This window comes from Podarcis vaucheri (genome assembly GCF_965113315.1).
Source record: "Podarcis vaucheri genome assembly, chromosome: 7".
Taxonomy (NCBI): domain Eukaryota; kingdom Metazoa; phylum Chordata; class Lepidosauria; order Squamata; family Lacertidae; genus Podarcis; species Podarcis vaucheri.
The window spans coordinates 31,092,163-31,113,021 of NC_138765.1; the positions used below are offsets into that span (position 1 = coordinate 31,092,163).

General features: G+C 44.9%; 1 protein-coding gene and 1 long non-coding RNA gene across 4 annotated transcripts in view; one reads left to right on the forward strand and one right to left on the reverse strand.

Annotated features, from left to right (window-relative positions):
* Positions 1–1,397: 1,397 nt before the first annotated feature.
* Positions 1,398–20,315, forward strand: IFNLR1 (interferon lambda receptor 1). The gene is made up of 7 exons (XM_082231691.1): positions 1,398–1,533; positions 6,955–7,078; positions 8,508–8,701; positions 11,634–11,782; positions 13,779–13,926; positions 14,607–14,722; positions 17,863–20,315. Exons 1-7 carry the CDS (start codon positions 1,467–1,469, stop codon positions 18,739–18,741), a joined length of 1,677 nt encoding a protein of 558 aa, XP_082087817.1. The 5' UTR covers positions 1,398–1,466; the 3' UTR covers positions 18,742–20,315.
* Positions 14,056–20,859, reverse strand: part of LOC309537383 — a 51,651-nt gene continuing 44,847 nt past the window's right edge. For all 3 annotated transcript variants that reach the window (XR_014221852.1, XR_014221853.1, XR_014221854.1), the window contains 2 exons: positions 14,561–14,679; positions 14,056–14,465 (listed from right to left, as the gene is read on the reverse strand). This is a non-coding gene — a long non-coding RNA (uncharacterized lncRNA). The remainder of the gene's footprint in view (positions 14,466–14,560; positions 14,680–20,859) is intronic.

Sequence of the window (20,859 nt, forward strand, 5' to 3'; positions counted from 1 at the left end):
CTAGGCCCCATAACTGCTAAAGTGGTATAAGAGTGTTTTACGTGGATGGTGTCCTTTGCAGCTGTCTCTGGCTAGTGGCCAAAGGGAATGTTTGGGGAAATTCACACATTCCACCACAAGGAGGCAGAGCACTAAAGAGATCAATTGTTGAGATACAGTTTATTGAAGACGTTGATGGGATTGTGAAAAAAAATTACCCGGGCATTTGATGGCAGAAAGATCTATCTCTGGCCACCTTGAATTACTAATTTTTAGAGGTGTTGACATCCGTATGTCTCGGGAGTCAATGGAGGAGTGCGCCTTTGCGTCAAGCTGTTGGACAGTTGCAGCGCCTGCTGTGGCTGTACAGACCAACGTGGGAGAGACATGCTTTGTTGCAGCTGGGGCAGATGAAGGCATCTGTTTGCGCTGCTGCAGATGCATCCTGGCGTTTCTTCTCTCTGTGCTCCTCCCCAGTGGTCATTTCTCCTCTGGCCACTGCTATGGATACACAACTCGACTGCCTGTCTCCAGGCACTGCAGTCGTCTACAAGGGTTCATATCACATTTGCAGACATCTTTGTAACGCAGAGTTGGTCTGGTGCCAGAAGTCAGCTCTCCGTACAACCAGGGCCGGATTTAGGTTTGATGATGCTCTAAGCTACTGAAGGTAATGGGGCCCTTTATATGTCCAGCTGACCTATGCCAACAACAAATTGTCACTGGTTTTTTGTGTTGAATATGTGCTATATGGTAATTTAGGGACCTAATAGGAATCTAAAGCCATTTGCACATAACAAAATATGTATTTTATCAAACTAATTGATATAGAAATGAGCAAACCAGTGATATTTTAGGGAGCAGGCTAGCAGGCGGGGCCCATTACTTACATCACAGGAGCCTACACAACACAAAACACTGTTGCTGTATGTAGGTTTTATTTTATTCGGTTTTTATCTTACATTTTGGAAATGTACATCCAGTGTTTTTTCCTTTAAATATTTAGGGCCCCCCAAGAGAGTGGGGCCCTAAGCTATAGTTTGTTTAGCTTATACGTAAATCCGGCACAGCGTACAGCACATCCTTATGTATCCTGGTTGCTTTTAGGAGTTCTAAATTGTTTTTAGAAGTCTGAGTTGCAGTTTTAGTCTTTGCGTTTGCTGCCCTGGGATCCTCTGGAGGAAGGGCAGGATATAAATGTCATGAACAACACTACCAACAGCAGTAAGCGAATAAGCCTGCAGGGGTTGGGATAGAGAGACACTTCAGGGATGGCTAGTGCAGCAGGCTCTTAAGTACAACAGCCAAAGGTGCCTTTTTATGTACATCCAGGAGATTCAGCAAGTAAATGTGCTTCCTGTCCTCTAGGTGGCTGCTGTGCTTTGGCACGTGTGCCACAGGTGCTGTTTCCTGCCAGGAAACCTCAAAGTGAAAGTAAGAAACAGAAGTTCCTGGCCCAAACATGAGCTGCTGCACGCCTTTCCAGGATGTCTCTTCTGGGGGTCTGTTGTCTTGTGGTGCTGGCTTCCTTTGGACAGGCTTCAGGGACAGTCGGTAAGCCCAAATTCCCTCTGGCTCTTTTGTTTCTACTGATACGTTTGCTGGGTTATGCTCCAAAGGGTGCAAAGTCTAAAAAGGAGAGCCTGCTGTTGGGTTCACTTTCTCAAAGTCTCTCTGCTGCTGGCCGGATTTGACAGGGAGTGACGATTTATGGCAAGGAACAAGGTTGTCGGTCTGTCAGTGTGGAAGGAGTACACTCAGATGGAAAAAGGCAGCAGGGAGAAAGGAGATGTGGGAATGAATGTCTGGCTGAAAGTGGGGTGTAAAATGATTTCCTTTTTCTCACACGCTGGCTGGGGCTGATGGGAGTTTCAGTCGAAAGCATCGGGAGGGCAGCAGGGCTGTGAGGGCTGTTACATGCAGCGTTGAATGCTTTGAGCTTCTGCACGGTGGAAGGAACCCTCTGCAGGGGCCTATTCTATGGTTACCAGATTTTTTTTCCAATGACTAATAAAATAATAATAAAAAATTACAAGCTTTATTATCCCCAATTACATTTATAGATCAGCTGTTTTGCTGTCTTGAGAAGTCCAGAGGAGAGGAGAAACCTGGGGGGTGGAAGCAGAGTTTGAGAATATGACTGTGGGATGATCACAGATTTGGAAAGGACCTCTGAGGGGCACCTAGGCCAACCCCCTGCAATGGAGGTACCTCAACTCAAGCACCCTCAACTTAAAAGAACATAAGGCTTCCCTGCTCCAATTTGACTTCTGCAGTTCCTGGCCGTCGGGGACACGCTTTCATTCACGCTCTCTCTCACGCTCAGTTGCCCAGCTCTGCTCCAGCTCCACCGCTGCTCCAGTTGGCCGAGGGGATTGAAGTCATCTCACCCCTCCGTGCCTTGCCCAGCAGAGAAACTGCGCCCCTCGCACCCCTCCTGGGCAACTGCATGCCGCCTGCCCGTGACTCCCGAGCCTCCCCATATCTCCTGCCCCCTTCCCCCTTCATTTTGCTAGTCTCACAGGGTGCAAAAGAAGAGCTTTGCACCATGCCCAGCAGAGAAACTGTGCACCTTGCACCCCTCCTGGGCAACGGTCGCCCACCCATGACCTCACAAAAAAGGGGGTAGGAGATCGGGGGAGGCTCGGGAGTCACGGGCAGGTAGCGCGCCGTTGCCCAGGAGGGATGCAAGGCACACAATTTCTCTGCCGGGCAAGGTGCAAAGCCCTTCTTTCGCACTCCTCGATCCCCCCCACCTCTGCCTCTGCCTGCGCAAAAACTGTCTTCCCACCCCTCCAGCTGCATATTACTCCAGGAGACCAGGATGTCACATTTCCCTGGGATGTTTAATGAAATCCAGCGATGGAATTTGTCCAGGGACAGATTTGCAAATTTGGGGTCTGTCCCCGGGAAATGGGGACATCTGGTAACCCTAGCCTATTCAAATGTGGTGACCTCAAGATGTTGTCAGACTCCAACTCCCATCAACCCCTGCCAGCATGGCCTATGACCTGGGATGATGGGAGTTGTATTCCAAGCAATAAATAGAGGGCGACACGTTGGCTGCTCCTATTCACCATGTTGGCCTATTCCAGGATGGTTAACAACCAATCCTTCTTCCTGGGGAACTGTAGGAATTGTAGCTCTCTGAAGAAAATAGGAGTCACCCAACAACTCTCAGCCCCTTTAACAAATGCCACAGCATTGGTGATCACAAGATCTTGTCAGTACCTGCTGTCACCGTTGCTGCTTTGTGTCACTACGTAACCCAGGGAGGGGATGCTTTGGTGGCGGTGGTGCACTGAAATGGGACATACTAACTCTGGCTGCTACACCCCCCGTTAAGGGAAACTTACAGGCATCCAAGGACTTTCCCTAACAGGTAAATAGGCACTCATTTTTTTAAGTGAGTTTTCAGCATTTGGGTGCGGAAGTGGACTCTCACCTCTTTGCAGTGCTCCTGTCCAAATCACAGACACCCCGCAGATACTTTCCCAAAAGAATTTCAGCCACAGAATTCCAGATATGGCCCTAAAGTTATCAACTGGGTGTTTCAACATATGAAATGGGATAATGCCAGGCAGCTGTGCAAGATTGGTTCACCGTCTCTCTTTTGATCTGATCATTTTTGCATAATCTTCACTTCCCTTTTTTATATATACTAGACTATCATTTCCTGCTGGGTGGTTTGGGCGCTTTCCAATTACATATATTTGCCCTATAGGGAAGTTTAGTAAAATATTGTTTTGCGAATAAGTTTGTATTCTCCCCCACTTCCTTATCCAAATTGCTCAGCAGCAGCAAAGTGGGGTAGACAAACACCTGACCAAAGATGGATATTGACGTAGTAGGTGGAATCTACACACATATAAAAACCGTTCTGAAAATGCTTTTTTAAAAACATACTTTGAATTTTCCATAAGGTTCACCATCACCATCTAGTGCACTTAAAGCATACTTTGTTGTTGTTTAGTTGTTTAGTCGTGTCCGACTCTTCATGACCCCATGGACCAGAACACGCCAGGCACTCCTGTCTTCCACTGCCGCCCGCAGTTTGGTCAAACTCATGCTGGTAGCTTCGATAACACTGTCCAACCATCTCGTCCTCTGTCGTCCCCTTAAAAGCGTTTTATTTGCAGCTGTATAATGGGAGTCTATGGGACGCAGGTGGCGCTGTGGGTTAAACCAAAGAGCCTAGGGCTTGCCAATCAGAAGGTCACGGTTCGAATCCCCATGATGGGGTGAGCTCCCGTTGTTTGGTCCCCGCTCCTGTGCACCTAGCAATTCAAAAGCACGTTAAAGTGCAAGTAGATAAATAGGTACCTCTCCGGCGGGAAGGTAAACGGTGTTTCCGTGAGCTGCTCTGGTTTCACCATGCTGGCCACATGACCCGGAAGCTGTACGCCAGCTCCCTCGGTCAATAAAGCGGGATGAGCACCGCAACCCCAGAGTCGGCCACAACTGGACCTAATGGTCAGGGGTCCCTTTACCTTTTAATGGGTGTCTATAGTGCTCCCGTTTTTGATAATTGCAACTGCAATCACATTTCCCCTTTAAAAAGGCAAAATTGTTGTATTGCAGGAGTTCATAGCTTGGGATCATTCTCTAAGAAGCCATCGCTATGTATGCATATGTAACCATGACACATTTCCTGGGCATCATTACAGAAAGCCTTGAAATAGATAGTGGTTAGCAGCCCTTGGGCCAATCCCTTTCCCTCACAGAGTTGTTGTGAGGACAAATTGTGCGGAAGGGCATATTTGTGTGAAAGTGCTCAGAGAATGGGGGAAGTTGCCTTATCCTGAATCCTAGCTCCATATTGCCCACACTGACAGGCAGCCGCTCTCCAGAGTTTCAGACAGGGAGTCTGTCTCCCAACTCTACCTGAAGATGCCAGGAGGTGAACCAGAGATCTTCTGATTGCAAAGTAGATGATCTACCACTGAGCTACAACCTTTCCCCAACTGTTTTTTTTAAAATGGAGGAGCATTCAGTCACATGACACTTGCCTCTGCTCTGCCACCCTGCAGTCTGAGGCAGTTTAGCCCAAGTATAGATTTATTGCCTCACCCAGAAACAGGCTTCACTGTGCTGAGAAGACACAGGTTTGCACAGGTCGGTTGTCTTTGTTGTGACCATCCTTTCTCTCCCCTGCAGCACTTTAAAAATCATTATTGTTTATAGTTTTTATTCAGTACCAAAATGACACATTTATGATAGAGTACATGGAATTGGCAGAAATGACTGGCAGAATCCGAGATCAGGGAGAAGAGGTGGTGGAAGAAGAATGGAAAAAATTTAAAGACTACTTGCAGAAATACCGTAAAATTAATGAATGTTAGAGGGATGTTGGATTGAAAATATGCGGTGTTGGTAAAAAGATCAACAAGAATATGTAAATATGGATTGACAATGGTGGAAAATATATATTTATAATAGGTTAAGATACTGAGTAAGGACAAATGATAGAGGGTAAGGACTTGCTGAATTAAATATTTGAACTGGAATACAAAAAGGGAGGTGTGAGGAGGTCAAGAAACTAGTAAATGAAGTATAAGATATGAAATTATTGATTTTCTTTTTTCTTTTTTCTTTTCTTTTTTCTTCGTGTTAACTGTTCTCTATTTTGTATTTTTCATGTGTCTTGCTTTTGTATTTTTGTAAGTCTTTTTTATCCTATTAGGGTTATTCTTTGTCTTTATTTTTTAAGTTTAAATTTTGAAACTTATTAATGTTTGTAAAACTTCAATAAATATTATTTAAAACAACAACAACAAAATGACACATTTATGGAACAGAGGAGAGTCACTGCATCAGTATCAAAAGACAGGCACTCGTGTGTACCATCCATTGATCCACACGCATTCGCAGAGACACACAAGGGAAAGCCAAGGGTTATTGCTCTAGCCCCCAAATTCAACAAACCACCTTAGATGAAGAAGCCCGTTGCTCAACTCCAGTTCAGGCAAATAAGCCTTTATACGCAGGCCAAATGTCAGAGAACGTCTTGTCCTGCCGCCGCCTGTGAAAACCTGCCCGCTTGTATGCTGCCAATGTTAACAGAACGTTTGATGGCTGTACAATTGGGGGTAAGAGGCGTTCTTCCCAATACAGTGGAACCTCAGGTTACATATCGTCCCCTTTACGAACGCTTCAGGAAACGAGCTCCACTAACCCAGAAGTAGATGCTCCTGGTAGCAAACTTTGCCCTGGGATGCGAGCGGAAGTCGCGCGCCAGTGGCACAGCAGCAGTGGGAGGCCCCATTAGCGAAAGCGCACCTCAGGATAAGAACAGTTTCATGTTTAGAACGGACCTCCAGAATGAAATAAGTTCATAACCAGAGGTACCACTGTACTGCAGCGTCAGCACCCACAGAATCCAGTTTCTGCCCCTCAGTGAGGTCCTGTTACACCGAGATACAGTTCAACATCCACTAATGTCAAATATTTCTCTAGAATTAGATTAACAAGTGTGAGGACCTCGGACCAGAGAGGGGTAACCATTAGGCAGGCCCATATCATATATACTAAAGATTCTCCACAGTTCCAGCCTTTGTCCACGCTTGAAATGCATTTAGGTGAGGTGGTAGGAAAGATCCTTTTAAATAGGTTATTGGGGGAGTGTTTTAATTTTTGTTTATTGCTGTTTTTAAATTGATTTTAATGTTTTTGTTATGTTCTTTTTTTTTAACCGTGTGATTTGCTTTGAGGCACTTGAGTGCAAGAATGCAACTAATTAACATTAATAAGAATACTCCCAACTCAGGTAATGAATAAATGAGGCCCAAAGGGTGGGATTCTCATCCAGATTATGAGGTTTCCTCACAGATGTTCCCTGTGGGCTTTGCTTTATCTGAATTAATAGTAGGGTGGTTGTCCTTTGGATCTTCTGCCTGAGCAAGGAAAAGTCTTGGGCTAGCCTTGTGAAGACGAAATGAACCCCAGGACACTTAAGGAAGTCTTCCTTTCCAACAGGCCAAGAATTCCACCTATCACCTCCTCAAAATCTGACGCTCGTGTCGAAGGATTTCCATCTGTTCTTGACATGGCTGCCAGCTGCTGATGACCTTCCTGGAGTAACCTACACTGTTCAATGGATGTGAGCATCAAAGAAAAGAGCAATGGCTAGAAGAACCTTCCCCCAGTTTGGTAGCCTTCCAGATGTTTTGGACTACAATTCCCACCAACTTGCTGGCAGCTGTGGCTGCTGGGAGTTGTAGTTCAAAACATCTGAGCGACACCAGATTTGGAAAGGCTGGACTATAATTTCCACTTGATTTTTCTGGGATATTACTAGCACATAAGAAATTGGAGGCAGTGGGTGTGTTTATGTCTCCCAATTAAAAACATCATCTTCTTGTTTGTGCAGGATGAGCTAGGTTCACACACCTCTCAGAGAAGATGGGGGGAGGACAGTCTCCCAGATGACCTGTTTATTGAGCATTCACACCTGATTTGTTTGCACAAAGTTTACAGGGAGGTGCTGTCATGCCCACCATTTATTGAGTGTTCATTGCAGGGAGCTTATCCAATGTCACATGAAGTAATTGTCACCCCACACTTTCCAGAGCATTTCCCCATCACTTGCCTTACTGCAGTAAGTGGGTGGGTGGGTGGGTGGGTGTGGGTGTTTTGTCCAAGAACGCCAAATACTCATTAATTGCATGACTTGTATTTGGTGTTTTGCAATGGAAGCCCACCTGCAAAAATAGCTTTGGCCTGAAGTGGCCTTTGACTTGAATACGTTGTGTAACACCAGTCGCTTGCCAGAACGGCCTAGTCCATAGGTCAGGCTCAGACTGGTTTGGAAATTTACAGTGCTATTGGGTTGGGCATTCCATTTTTATCCTTTGACAATATATTTCTGGGGTGAAGGGCATAGTTACATGCACACATTAAACAAAACAGGAAACAAGTATGGCCATATTCACACCATACATTTAAAGCACTGTTGTACCACTTTAAACTGTCATGGCTTCCCTCAATGAATTATGGGGGCTGTAGTTTGTTAAGAGTGTTGAGAGTGGTTAGGGGGGGCCTATTCCCCTCACAGAGCGACAGTTCTCAGTACAATCAATCCCTCTTCACAGGGAACTCTGGGAACTGTAGTTCTGTGAGGGGAAACAGAGGTCTCTTTGGGGGCAGCCATGGCTGTTTAAAATGACAACATAGTCCTTTAAATATATAGTGTGAATGTGGCCTATATGTGTATGTATATGTATGTTTATATTGCATATAAACCATATTTATATTCTGTAAAAAAATTGCTATGCAGGCAAGGTTATTTTGTTTCGTGACAGCTCTTCTAAATCATACGTCTATAAAGAATGGTATACTTTCTCAGATATTTTGTTGAGCTTGTCATTTAAAAACAAAGACGATCCTTTAGGGACTGAGTATTGGCAAAGCCCCATCTAATCTCCACCCCTGGCGACAATTGGCTGCTGACTGTTCTTCAGAATTGAAATCGTCACATCCTCATGTGAATCTGAATACTAACCTGCCACCGCTGTGGCTTCTTCCTGCAGGGAGCCTTACAGACTTCAATGGGACGACTTCTTACCCTGTAGGGACATCTCTGAAACAGTCTGCAACATAACTTGCATGCCTCCAGAACTGGACAACAGATACTCAGTCCATGTGAAAGCTCAGATGAAGAATAACTCTGGGATGGCCTCTTCTAAATGGGTGGAACTGAATAATATTGACTACACTGTTCAAGGTATGGCTGGTAGGACCCTGAGATCAAGGAGCGGAGGGCGGTTGTACTAATGCTGCCAATTGTTATTTTGTGAAATGGAAGGTTCTGCTCACAATTCTGTCCCAGAAGACCTAATAAGTGAAAGAGAGGGGAACTTCTTATAAGGCCAGAGGTTCCTTTCTCTCCAGACAGCCTGGCAGATAGGGATAAAACACTAATACCTTGAAATATACTCAGAGTCGAGTGTGGATTTCATGCTCTTTATTCAGCTCATAGTGGTGAGGAGGAATCGAAGTTCCCCCACAATATCTGCTTTATATACATTATTTACACAATGGGCCAAACGTGATTGGCTAATTCCGGGATTCTCCCGTGGGCCAATCAGGTTGTGGATTCACTTCCACCTGGAGCTGGATTGGGTGGCTCCTGCAGACCAATCATACTGCTGCATTGTTCTAGGACCAATCAGACTGCTGCATTCTAAATCCTATTGTTCTAGGACCAATCAGACTGCTGCCTTTTGGATCCTATTCAGCTCAGTACATAACTGAGGCTTTTATGGGTATGTTCGTAGCAAAAGGAAGAACAAAGAAACTGTGGGGTCACTCAGAGGAGAAGATGGTGAAATGCAAACAGGGGACACAGAAAGGGCTGAACTACTCAATGCCTTCTTTGCCTCAGTCTTCTCCGATAAAGAAAACAATGCCCGACCTGAAGAATTTGGAGCAAATGATTCAGCAAAGGAAACACAGCCCAGAATAACTAAGGAGATAGTACAAGAATATTTGGCTAGTTTAGATGTATTCAAGTCTCCAGGGCCAGATGAACTGCATCCAAGAGTATTAAAAGAACTGGCAGATGTGATCTCAGAACCACTGGCAGTCATCTTTGAGAATTCCTGGAGAACAGGCGAAGTCCCGGCAGACTGGAGGAGGGCAAATGTTGCCCCTATTTTCAAAAAGGGGAAAAGAGAGGACCCAAATAATTACCGCCCAGTCAGTCTGACATCAATACCAGGGAAGATTCTGGAGCAGATCATTAAGCAAACAGTCTGTGAGCACCTAGAAAGGAATGCTGTGATCACCAATAGTCAGCATGGATTTCTGAAAAATAAGTCATGTCAGACTAACCTGATCTCGTTTTTTGACAGAATTACAAGCCTGGTAGATGAAGGGAACGCAGTGGATGTAGCCTACCTTGATTTCAGCAAGGCATTTGACAAGGTGCCCCATGATATTCTTGTAAAGAAGCTGGTAAAATGCGGTCTTGACTATGCTACCACTCAGTGGATTTGTAACTGGCTGACTGACCGAACCCAAAGGGTGCTCATCAATGGTTCCTCTTCATCCTGGAGAAGAGTGACTAGTGGGGTGCCACAGGGTTCTGTCTTGGGCCCGGTCTTATTCAACATCTTTATCAACGACTTGGATGATGGACTCAAGGGCATCCTGATCAAATTTGCAGATGACACCAAACTGGGAGGGGTGGCTAACACCCCAGAGGACAGGATCACACTTCAAAACGACCTTGACAGATTAGAGAACTGGGCAAAAACAAACAAGATGAATTTTAACAGGGAGAAATGTAAAGTATTGCACTTGGGCAAAAAAAATGAGAGGCACAAATACAAGATGGGTGACACCTGGCTTGAGAGCAGTACATGTGAAAAGGATCTAGGAGTCTTGGTTGACCACAAACTTGACATGAGCCAACAGTGTGACGCGGCAGCTAAAAAAGCCAATGCAATTCTGGGCTGCATCAATAGGAGTATAGCATCTAGATCAAGGGAAGTAATAGTGCCACTGTATTCTGCTCTGGTCAGACCACACCTGGAGTACTGTGTCCAGTTCTGGGCACCACAATTCAAGAGGGACACTGACAAACTGGAACGTGTCCAGAGGAGGGCAACCAAAATGGTCAAAGGCCTGGAAACGATGCCTTATGAGGAACGGCTAAGGGAGCTGGGCATGTTTAGCCTGCAGAAGAGGAGGTTAAGGGGTGATATGATAGCCATGTTCAAATATATAAAAGGATGTCACATAGAGGAGGGAGAAAGGTTGTTTTCTGCTGCTCCAGAGAAGCGGACACGGAGCAATGGATCCAAACTACAAGAAAGAAGATTCCACCTAAACATTAGGAAGAACTTCCTGACAGTAAGAGCTGTTCGACAGTGGAATTTGCTGCCAAGGAGTGTGGTGGAGTCTCCTACTTTGGAGGTCTTTAAGCAGAGGCTTGACAACCATATGTCAGGAGTGCTCTGATGGTGTTTCCTGCTTGGCAGGGGGTTGGACTCGATGGCCCTTGTGGTCTCTTCCAACTCTATGATTCTATGATTCTATGATAACATACCTGATGGGATTAACCTTCCCCAACCTGGCACTCATTGGCAGTGAAGCAGAAAGACATGGAACTGTGTCCAAAATATCTGGAGGGCACCAGGTTGGGGAAGCTGAGATTGAGCCAATGCTGTGGTTTAGAAAGGCCCAGGTAGCTTACCTGACAGGCCCATAAATGAGCAGGAATTTTAGGATGATTCCAGACATATAGTTAAAATTGTGCACTCATGATGATTTGTGCTCAGGGTGGCACTGAGGTGTCTATATGCAATCTCTCTTCAAAATACTACTTGTACCTGTAAAAGTTTCAGAGCAAGCATATTGCCTTCATTTCCTGTCAGCACATGCCCTGTAGCTTCCTGCTGAAATTCTGTCACTTTTTATACCACGTTCTGAGTCCCAGTTTTGTTGCTCTATAGCTCAAGAGTTTTGTACCGGACAGTAGTAATGTGGTATCATTCAGGAAGCATTGCAGAATGCCAGATAAAGCGGAATGATATGTATTATTGCATAATTGAGATGTGGAATACATTGGCAACAACCAAGCATTTGGGGGGTGGGGGTATTTACTCCTCTCTGTCTCAATATTGCCCTAACATCTGTCCAATCATTTCCAGTGGAACTTGCTCCCCCAATTCTGCAACTGAAAAAGACTGAAAATGCTCTTAATGTAAGCATTGCTTTCTCCTACCCATCCTGTGCAAAGGCCACATTTCAAGACCTGACCTATGACTTGGAGTATGGCATCGATGGAGCAGGGAAACCAGTAAGTAGGTGGTGGATATGCAACTTCAAAATCATCCTCAGACGTCCTTCTTGAAAGTCATTGTCATTTACATTTAACAATCCTTCCTCATTTCAGGGCTTGCTTAGGGAGTGCTTATTAAACTTGTATCCCACCCTTCCTTCCATTGAAAAGCCTCCTGTGTGTGGTGCAGTGGACCTCTTCAAAGTGCAGCTGCAGCAGGGAGTGCTGGTGTATACTTCAAACCAGGGGCGGGGATCCTCAGGCCTTGGGGCTGAATGTGGCCCTCCAAGCGTCTCTGTCTGGCCCTTGGTACTCTCTGTTAAGTTGTGGGTGAACAGGCCAGAACAGAACTGAACTGAAGGGTTCAGTCAGCCTGCTTATATAGAGCTCCAGTACAACATAACTGTAACAATTTTCTAAAACTATCGAATCACTGAACGTCACTTTCAATCCCTTATTTGCATAACTATCTACAGTATCCCCCTGCTGGCCCAGGGTGAGAACTTCAGTACATAACACTCTCCCCAGGCCATACCCCCTCACTAGCCCTGCCTTGTACCCCAGCTGTTTTTTGCCTGGCTTGAAATCGTTCTTGAACCAGGCTAATGCCTCTTGGTGGACAAGGAATGGGCAAGTCTGTCAATTTCAAAACTCAGTTTCTCATTTTTTCCAACCTTAAGTCCAGTTCTCTGCATTTCTGAAGCAATTTATCCCCTCCATTGTTTTTAAATTCTTGTGAGAATTTGTCAGTATTTTAGTGCACGTTTCTCCTGTTAACCACATTTTGCATGCCACTTTGACTAGTTTAGACATTTTTGCCACCCCATTTCCCCTCCTATAATGCATTTTTGTGTGTTATTTTCAACTTCCACAATGTATGCATTTTTCTACACATTATTTGGCTGGAGAAGTGCATGGTGAAATTCAGAAAGCGCAAATTTTCAAACACTTGCTGTGTTTCAGTTTGTGTTTTATATGTATAAAAAAAGTGTGAATTTGTCCCCGGTTTCCCAATGAAATGCAAGTTTCTAAATGTAAAATAATAAAAAAATTAAAAAACCCTAGTCTCAGCCAAAGTTAATGTTTGCTGATATCCCTGTCTGTTCAGGGAATTGGCTTCCTTCTGTTAGGAGTGTGTGCAGGAGCCGGGCCCTGTGACTGGTAGGGCCTCACAGGACTGGGGCCTTCCTGAGTTTGGCCTGGAAGGGCAAGGCACGGCCGCACAGGTGAGGCTTGACAGAAGACTTGTAGCACCTGGTGGCAAGGGCCGGGAGGGGTATATAAGACCAGCATTTCCCTCTGGCTCTTTGCCACAACAACATGCTACCCATCTAGCTGTGCTTTGGCTTCCTGACTCCTGGTTTTTTGACCCTCGGACTCTTGGCTTCCTGATTCGTGGACCCCTGGACTGCTGATTCCTGCTTCCCGACCTCTACCCCGGTCCAGAGGTACCAAGCTGGGACTCCGACTGCCTGTAACCCGGACCATGAAACCTTCCCCCTTTTGGCAAAAGATAAGCAGAACAAAGAGAAAGGAGTCTCTTACCAGTTAGAAACTTTAATGATCACAGTGAGAGAACAAAGAATACATTCATCGAAATGAAGGTGCTCCCAATTAAGGGTTCCACCCACTTCCTCCCTAGTCACCCACATCACTACCGCGTCTTGCAACCTTAGCTCGCAACCACTGTGCTTTCTTACCTGCTCTTCTTGACCTTGGGCTGAGCAAATGAACGCTTTCAAGCAACAGTGAGTCTGTTAACTCTCTCTCTCCCAGTTCTTCTCCTCCTAGCTGTCCCCCATCCAGTATTTCCCAGCTTCTGCCTTCAGAACTATGCCCCTCTGCAAACCACTGTTCCAAATCTATGCTGTCCTCCTGCTCCTGGGAAGATTCAGGATCCTGATCAGGAGCAGGGGGAGGGGAAGGCTCCCACCGTTCCTCCTCAGTGCAGCCTTCCTCAGCATGGTCCCTGACACTGTCGATTTCAACCCCCTTTGCTTTTCTTATCTGCCAGAGGAACTACACTGAGATGAAGAAGAAAGTTCTGAGCTTCGACACGACACACTGGAGCAGTGGCAGATACTGCTTCCGTGCCCGTGCTGTTGTGAGTGAAAAATGGAGCAACTACTCGAAACCAGTTTGCACTCTCTTGCATGAAAAAGGTACAGGGAAGGAGGAAATGGGGGTGCCTGTGCAAAGACTTTACTGTCCATTTTGTATACTTGCCCTGATCCAGCACGTGCAGGACAGACTTGTGCACATGCAGTTTAGATGGGTGCAAATGGATGTTTGAAGTTGCATTGTGATCACACAGCTAAAGCAGATAGCTTTGCCTCTTTATGTAGATGGGAACAAATCCCTGTGGCCTCTTATTGAGCAGCCCCACATTCCAGGAATATATACAGAGACATTGTGTGCCAAGGAAGCTTTGTTTTATCAATAATAATAATAATAATAATAATAATTTATTTATACGCCGCCCATCTGGCTGGGTTTCCCCAGCCACTCTGGGCAGCTTCCAACTGAATATTAAAAACAATACAGCATCAGACATTAAAAACTTCCCTAATCAGTTGTCATTTAAAAGTAAAATAGTTGTTTATTGCCTTGGCATCTGCTGGCAGGGCGTTCTACAGGGCAGGCGCCACTACCGAGAAGGCCCTCTGCCTGCTTCCCTGGTTCAGTGAAAATTTCATTCTGTCTGTGATAAACAACAAAAAACACCACTTTTCATTAAGAGACCAGGAAGAACAGAACAATAAAACAGATTGAAGTGGAGAAAGGGGAAGAACTTACCCCAAATACAGTATTAACTGCTTCGTTTGTTTGTTTTCTTCTGCAGCAGAAAACTGGGTCTTTGTTGCTGTTCCATTGCTACTCATGCTCCCTGCTGGTGCCTTTATTGTCTTCTGCTGCTACAAAAAGATGAATAATCCAATCAAGATGCCTCAAGCTTTGGTATGGGATGATTGATTATTTATTTATTTATTTATTTTATTATCACTTTCCCCACAAAAGTGACCCAAAGCAACTTAGAAAAAACAAAACACTAAACTCAAGTATAACAAACTGCTGATAAAAATCTAAAAAACACAGCTATACAAATAAAAAACAAGTCTTCCACTAAAAGGGCACAAATACCTGAAGCCCTTCTAATCAAGAGCCAAAAGCCCCGGGGAAAAGGGAAGTTTTTGCCTGGCACTTAAAAATGGATGAAGGTGGCGCCAAGGGCATTCCAGAAGTGGGGAACCACCATGGAAAAGGCCCATTCTTGTACTGCCACCCTCTGGACCTACCTGATGACTGTCAGGTTCTGGATTGGTTCATGTGGGGAGAGGGCAGTCCTTGAGATATTGGGGTCCTGAGCGACATAAGGCTTTATAGGTCAAATCTAGCACTTTGAATTGAGCTTGGAGACTTAACTGGTAGTGACTGCAGACATACCAGAATTGGTTCACCATCTGGACTCTGAATTCTGTACCAGCTGCAGTTTCCTAACTGTGGAGGTAAAGGTAAAGGGACCCCTGACCATTGGGTCCAGTCGTGACCGACTCTGGGGTTGCGGCGCTCATCTCGCTTTATTGGCTGAGGGAGCCGGTGTACAGCTTCCAGGTCATGTGGCCAGCATGACTAAGCCGCTTCTGGCGAGCCAGAGCAGCACACGGAAACGCCGTTTACCTTCCCTCCGGAGCGGTACCTATTTATCTACTTGCACTTTGACGTGCTTTCGAACTGCTAGGTTGGCAGGAGCAGGGACTGAGCAACGGGAGCTCACCCCGTCACGGGGATTCGAACCGCCGACCTTCTGATCAGCAAGTCCTAGGCTCAGTGGTTTAACCCACAGCGCCACCCGCATCCCTGACTGTGGAGGCAGCCCTACAAATAACACATAGAAGTAACCCAACCTAGAGATTACCAGATTGTAGACAACGGAAGCTAGGCTGCCCCTGTCCAGATAGGGGTGCAATTGGGCCACCAGTTGAAGCTGATGAAAGGTGCTCTATGTCGCCAAGGCTAATTGAACCTCAAGCAACCGTAATGGATCCATTAGTACCCCCAAGCTACATAACTCCACTCAAAGCAGGCTGCATCTCATCTATTTGATCTAGGGCCCCCCACACCAACAGTGCCTCGGCCTTGTCAGGATTAAGCTTTCGTTGATTGGATCTCATCCAGACATTTACCAAGACAACACATCAATCTTGCACCTCTGCTGCCACGCTCGCAGATGTCAAAGAGAAGCAGAGCTGTCTGCCACCCACATTTTGCTCACATCGTGCTCCAAAATCCTGGATGACCTCAGTCGGGGGTTTTGTGTAGATGTTGAAGAACAGGAGGAGGAAGGTAGATTACTTCCCTGTTCTGTGGTTTTTATCAAATGGCAAGGTTCTTTCCTCTTGCCAGAGACATGAACCTGACTGAACTTCTGCATTTGAAACCAAGGACTGAAACACCTTGTATACGGAACAGATAATGCTGCTTTATACAGTGGTACCTTGGTTCTCAAACGCCTTGGTACTCAAACAACTTGGAACCCAAATGCTGCAAACCCAGAATTATGTGTTCTGGTTTGCAAACTTTTTCCGGAAGCCTAACGTGCTCCGTTTTGAGAGTTGCGCTTCCGATTTGAGTGCCACACTTCCGTTTTGAGTGTTACGCTCAGGTATGTCTGTTTTTCCTATTTATTTTGCGTTTTTGTTTTTGCGGCTTTTTTGTTTGTTTTTGCGACTGTGTGGAACCCAGTTCAGCTACTGACTGACTGATTGTGTGGCTGCAGTACATTGTTTATGGCTTTCATTTTATGGATCAATGGTCTCGTTAGATAGTAAAATTCATGTTGAATTGCTGTTTTAGGGGTTGTTTTTAAAAGTCTGGAACAGATTGATCCATTTTGCATTACTTTCTATGGGAAAGCGAGCCTTGGTTTTGGAATGCTTTAGTTTTGGAACGGACTTCCAGAACGGATTAAGTTTGAGAACCAAGATACCACTGTAATAAGCCAGACACACTTTTGACAGTGTTGCTACTGCCTACAGCTCCTGGTAGACAGGAAGGGATGCAAGGATAGTAGAGCTGGGAATTTTGCTGCATTTTAAATATTTGCAAGCATGCATTTCTGTTCTACTTTGCACTTGATTGCACCGTTTCTTAGGGATGGATGAATCTGTTGAGTTTACTTTCTCTCCATTTCTCGTTTTTCCAGCTTTCCACGCTTCTACATCATTTTGCATTTTTTTAAAAAAAGGTATTGACCCCACACATACACTAAGTAGAACAGAAGCATTGCCACCCCACCCCACCCCACTCACCACTCCCCCCTCCACCTCTTTCCCCCTTTTCTTCCTAATGTAACACTAATGTCTCACAACAAATGAAACTGATCTGTAGAAAACGGAACTTGAAAAAGGGGATGTTGCACATACTTTTGTAAATCAAGAAATCTCATATATATTTAAGAGGTGCTATGGAAAAAAAGGCATTATGAAAATTCTTCTGCATTTTAGTGTGCATTTCTTCCATCATATGCCTTTTTCAATGCAACGCTGTTAACACGCACATTTTTGACAGCAATTTTCCATATTGTATAAAGAGGTTTTGTATGTTAGTTTCGCTAATATTTGCAATTTTACTCACACTCCCCCCTAACACATTACTTTTTTTGGTCGGAGAATGGCATTTCAAAATGCAGAGAAGTGTGAATTTAAAATTTATCTAGGAAGTGCAAACCAGGTAGGTTTGCATTAAAATGTGAACAGAAGCTAATCTCTCCCCCATCCCGAAAACCTCCTTAGCTATTGACCATTCGCATAATCAGTCCTAGTTTAAAGTCGTATGTCATGGTGACTTCAAGATGAAATGTTGACATATTTTAATATATTTTGCTGTTCATTTTAATTATTTTTTAAAAGGTTTTTAATTCTGTTTAACTTTTTACGGATAATTTAAATACTTCCCGTTAACTGCTTAGAGGGTTTTTTGTTTTTGCAGTCAAGGAGTGTATAAGTAACTAAGGAAATAGATAAATGTTATATCCAGAATTAAAAATATCTAGCCATATGCCTCTAAAATGGTTAACCACATTCTGTCTCCCTAATTAGGATTTTTCCAAAGGCCCAACAAAGTTGCTGCTGATTGGTGAAAAGGAAGCAATCAAGGTGTATCCCATCACGTGTACAGCAGCACTTGTCGAATCAGGAAGGAGGGACAGGACTGGCCCCCAGAAACACTCAGCACTGAGTCCTTCTGTGCCGTCAGAAGAAAGTGAGGAAGATGAGGAAGATGACGATGACGATAGCGGAAGCCCCATACCCTACACGGAAGTGCTTCGATTCCAGAAGAAAAGCTTGAACTGCCAAATGGCCAGCATGGGCCTGGAAGCACCTCTGCCATCTTCCGGCTATGGAAGTTCTCAGTCAGGTTTGCCAGATTTAACGGTGCCAGGGGTCCCTGCTTCAACAGGGTGGGTGACAGGGGAGTCTTCTTCTGGGTTCCAAGAGAACGAGGGGACCTCAAGTTCTGAGAGTTCCTCTGTGGAGGAATCCCTTGGGTTTCCAGTTGGCTTTCCAACTGCTGGAGGAAAAGGATGGGCTGAAGATATAGACTTCTCGTCGGTATTGATAGAAGGTTCTGGCATTGACCTTTCCACTGGGAAGCAATTCACACCTGTGAGAGGTCATCTTGAAGAACACTGTGCAAGCCTGGAGGACTTGAAGATACCTCTCTTTGGGATGCTAGGCAGCCAGGACTCCTGTGGGTTCCATTTTGAGGAGCAGTTTGTAGACAAAAGAGGTTCTGAAAAGGACTCCAGTGGTTGTGGAAGTCTCATGGATAAAATACCTCTTCTGGACGTGCCTTGTATGGGAGCCTTAGACCCTGGGCTGTTTGGAGAAAACAGAGACTTGGAATCGGGCCGTACTCCAGAACCCAAATTCCATGGGTATCGGCCGAGGCACACACATTATATTGCAAGAACCTGATTTTGATGCCCTGAAATGGATTTCCCTAGTCACAGAATCTTAGGATCACAGCCGTTTCACCAGTACCAAGGTGGTGAACTTTGCACTGAAAGATCTGGATTCTACAATAGGGAAGTTAACCATTATACAGAATCCAATTCAGTCCAAGCTCACGTTGTTTTCTAAACCCCCATCCCATAATGAACAAGGTGTGGGAAGAGAAAGGTGTCTCCTGCTTCAGAATTTTAGCCCCATGCTGTAGCAAAAGCTTTGATTCCAGGGGGCAGCTCAGCAGTCACAAAGAAAGCCAGGAGAATAAATGTGTTAATTTACAGTGCAATCCTATATATGCTCACTTGGAACTATGTCATGGGCACAGGGTGGAACTGTCAATACAATAAATAGATCTACATCTAAATTCCGTTGTTGGAACAAAAAAAACCTCTCTGCTGAGCACAAAGAGGCCTTCTGAAGTCCCAAGCTGTTGTAAGTGTTCTAAATGCATTTGTTAATTTATATTGTTAATATATTGTTAGATGTGTGTACATTCCTCATATATTTAACAATCTGGTGTCCCAGATATTTTGGACAGTTCCCATTTAGGCTACAATTCCCACCAGCCCTAGCCAGGGTTGCGTTTTCGGGGCCACTGGCAGTTGTGAACCAAAACATTTGCAAGGCAACAGGTTGGCAAAGACTCTTGCACAGAGTTTACTGTGCACTGTCGCCCTCTGGTGGTGACAGCTGGGCCTACAGGCTGCTGAATCTTGTGAACCTTGCGTTGAGGCTGGCAGCTAGCTTTGCCAAGAAGCTTTGCTCTGAAGGTACGACGGTCCAAACCAAAAAATCCAGCCATTGTTCTCTCTGACAACCTCGTCTCCTATCCTCTTCCACATTACCTGATGCAGGTTAGCTATTGGGATGAGGATAATGTGTGGCAGGTACCTGGAGGGAAGGCTCTTTTCCCTTGCGTCTTTCTCTCTCCAGCCCCAGCTCCTTAAAAGGGGGTGGAGGGAGAGAGGAGGTGGCAAATGGAGGTCAAGATAGCAGCCCTCAATGGGCGTGTTTGATCTGGAGTCTTCCTGGCGTTAATGCCTCTTTGGATAGATAGAAAGTTTTATTTGGGTTTTCACAGTATTATAATAAAAGCAATACAGCCTTCTGCTCCCTTCCCTGTCCCTTCCTTTCCTCACGCCTTGTTGTTGTTACAGCCTTTTTGCTTCTGATGTGCAGTTGTTTTGACATGTTTATACAGTGTTGGGGCTCACATGCTCAGATAAGGGCTAGGAAAAACCGCTCTCCTTGAGCCCCGGATTAAGATCCGTTAACCGGAGACCTTTCCATTACTGTGTTGTGCCACTTTTCGAGACATGAATATTATGTTCAAGGACATTGGCTAGTTCTTTGCAATGATTCTATTATTCCTCCAGAGAAAACAAACCTACCTCGCCCAAAGCTGCTTCCCACCTTCCTTTTTATTGCCTAGCTAAGTGTGCTTGAAACCACCATGCACACCCACCCTTGCTAACACTTTGGGTAATTCAAACAGTATTTTCTAAAGGACGTTTTACTGTGACAGAGTCTGACACATGCACGCTCTTCTCCCTTGATTTCTTCAGGCAGGAGAAGTGGTTCCTTTCCATGCGTATTGACAGGTGGTATTTCTCCTTAGAATGAAAAATACTGTTGGAAACTGAGACTTCCAGGTATAGGGCCGTATTCAATAAATAATAACAACTGGCAACCCTATCAATAAAATGGCAAGTGTGTCACTGTATGTGTATAATGTTGAGTTGTATTGTTATTTGCATTGCTAAATAATGTATGTTTTTATAGCCATAAATAGGCTACAAATAAACTTTTACAGGGGAAAAATATTTTATTCAAAACTTTGTGTGTGTTTTTCAATCGGTGATACTCGATACTCGAACATGTTTCTGTGGAACACAGGAGTGACGAGAACAACCAAGTTCACTTTGAATAGGGCTGAGCCAAACATTTTGTTAAGAACTTTCAGCTTGAAATGCAGGAGAGGCTCAGGGTGTGTATGTGACATCTTCGTACAGAACGGAACTCACCAATACCCCAGCTCACCTTTTCTGCTGCTGGTGCCAATATATTTTTCATAAGCCTGACAGT

Coding starts and splice junctions, on each gene's coding strand:
- IFNLR1 (XM_082231691.1), top strand. CDS start 1,467: ATGTCTCTTCTGGGGGTCTGTTGTCTTGTGGTGCTGGCTTCCTTTGGA. Junction 8,702..11,633: donor TATTGACTACACTGTTCAAG/GTATGGCTGGTA, acceptor AATCATTTCCAG/TGGAACTTGCTCCCCCAATT. Junction 14,723..17,862: donor TCAAGATGCCTCAAGCTTTG/GTATGGGATGAT, acceptor CTCCCTAATTAG/GATTTTTCCAAAGGCCCAAC.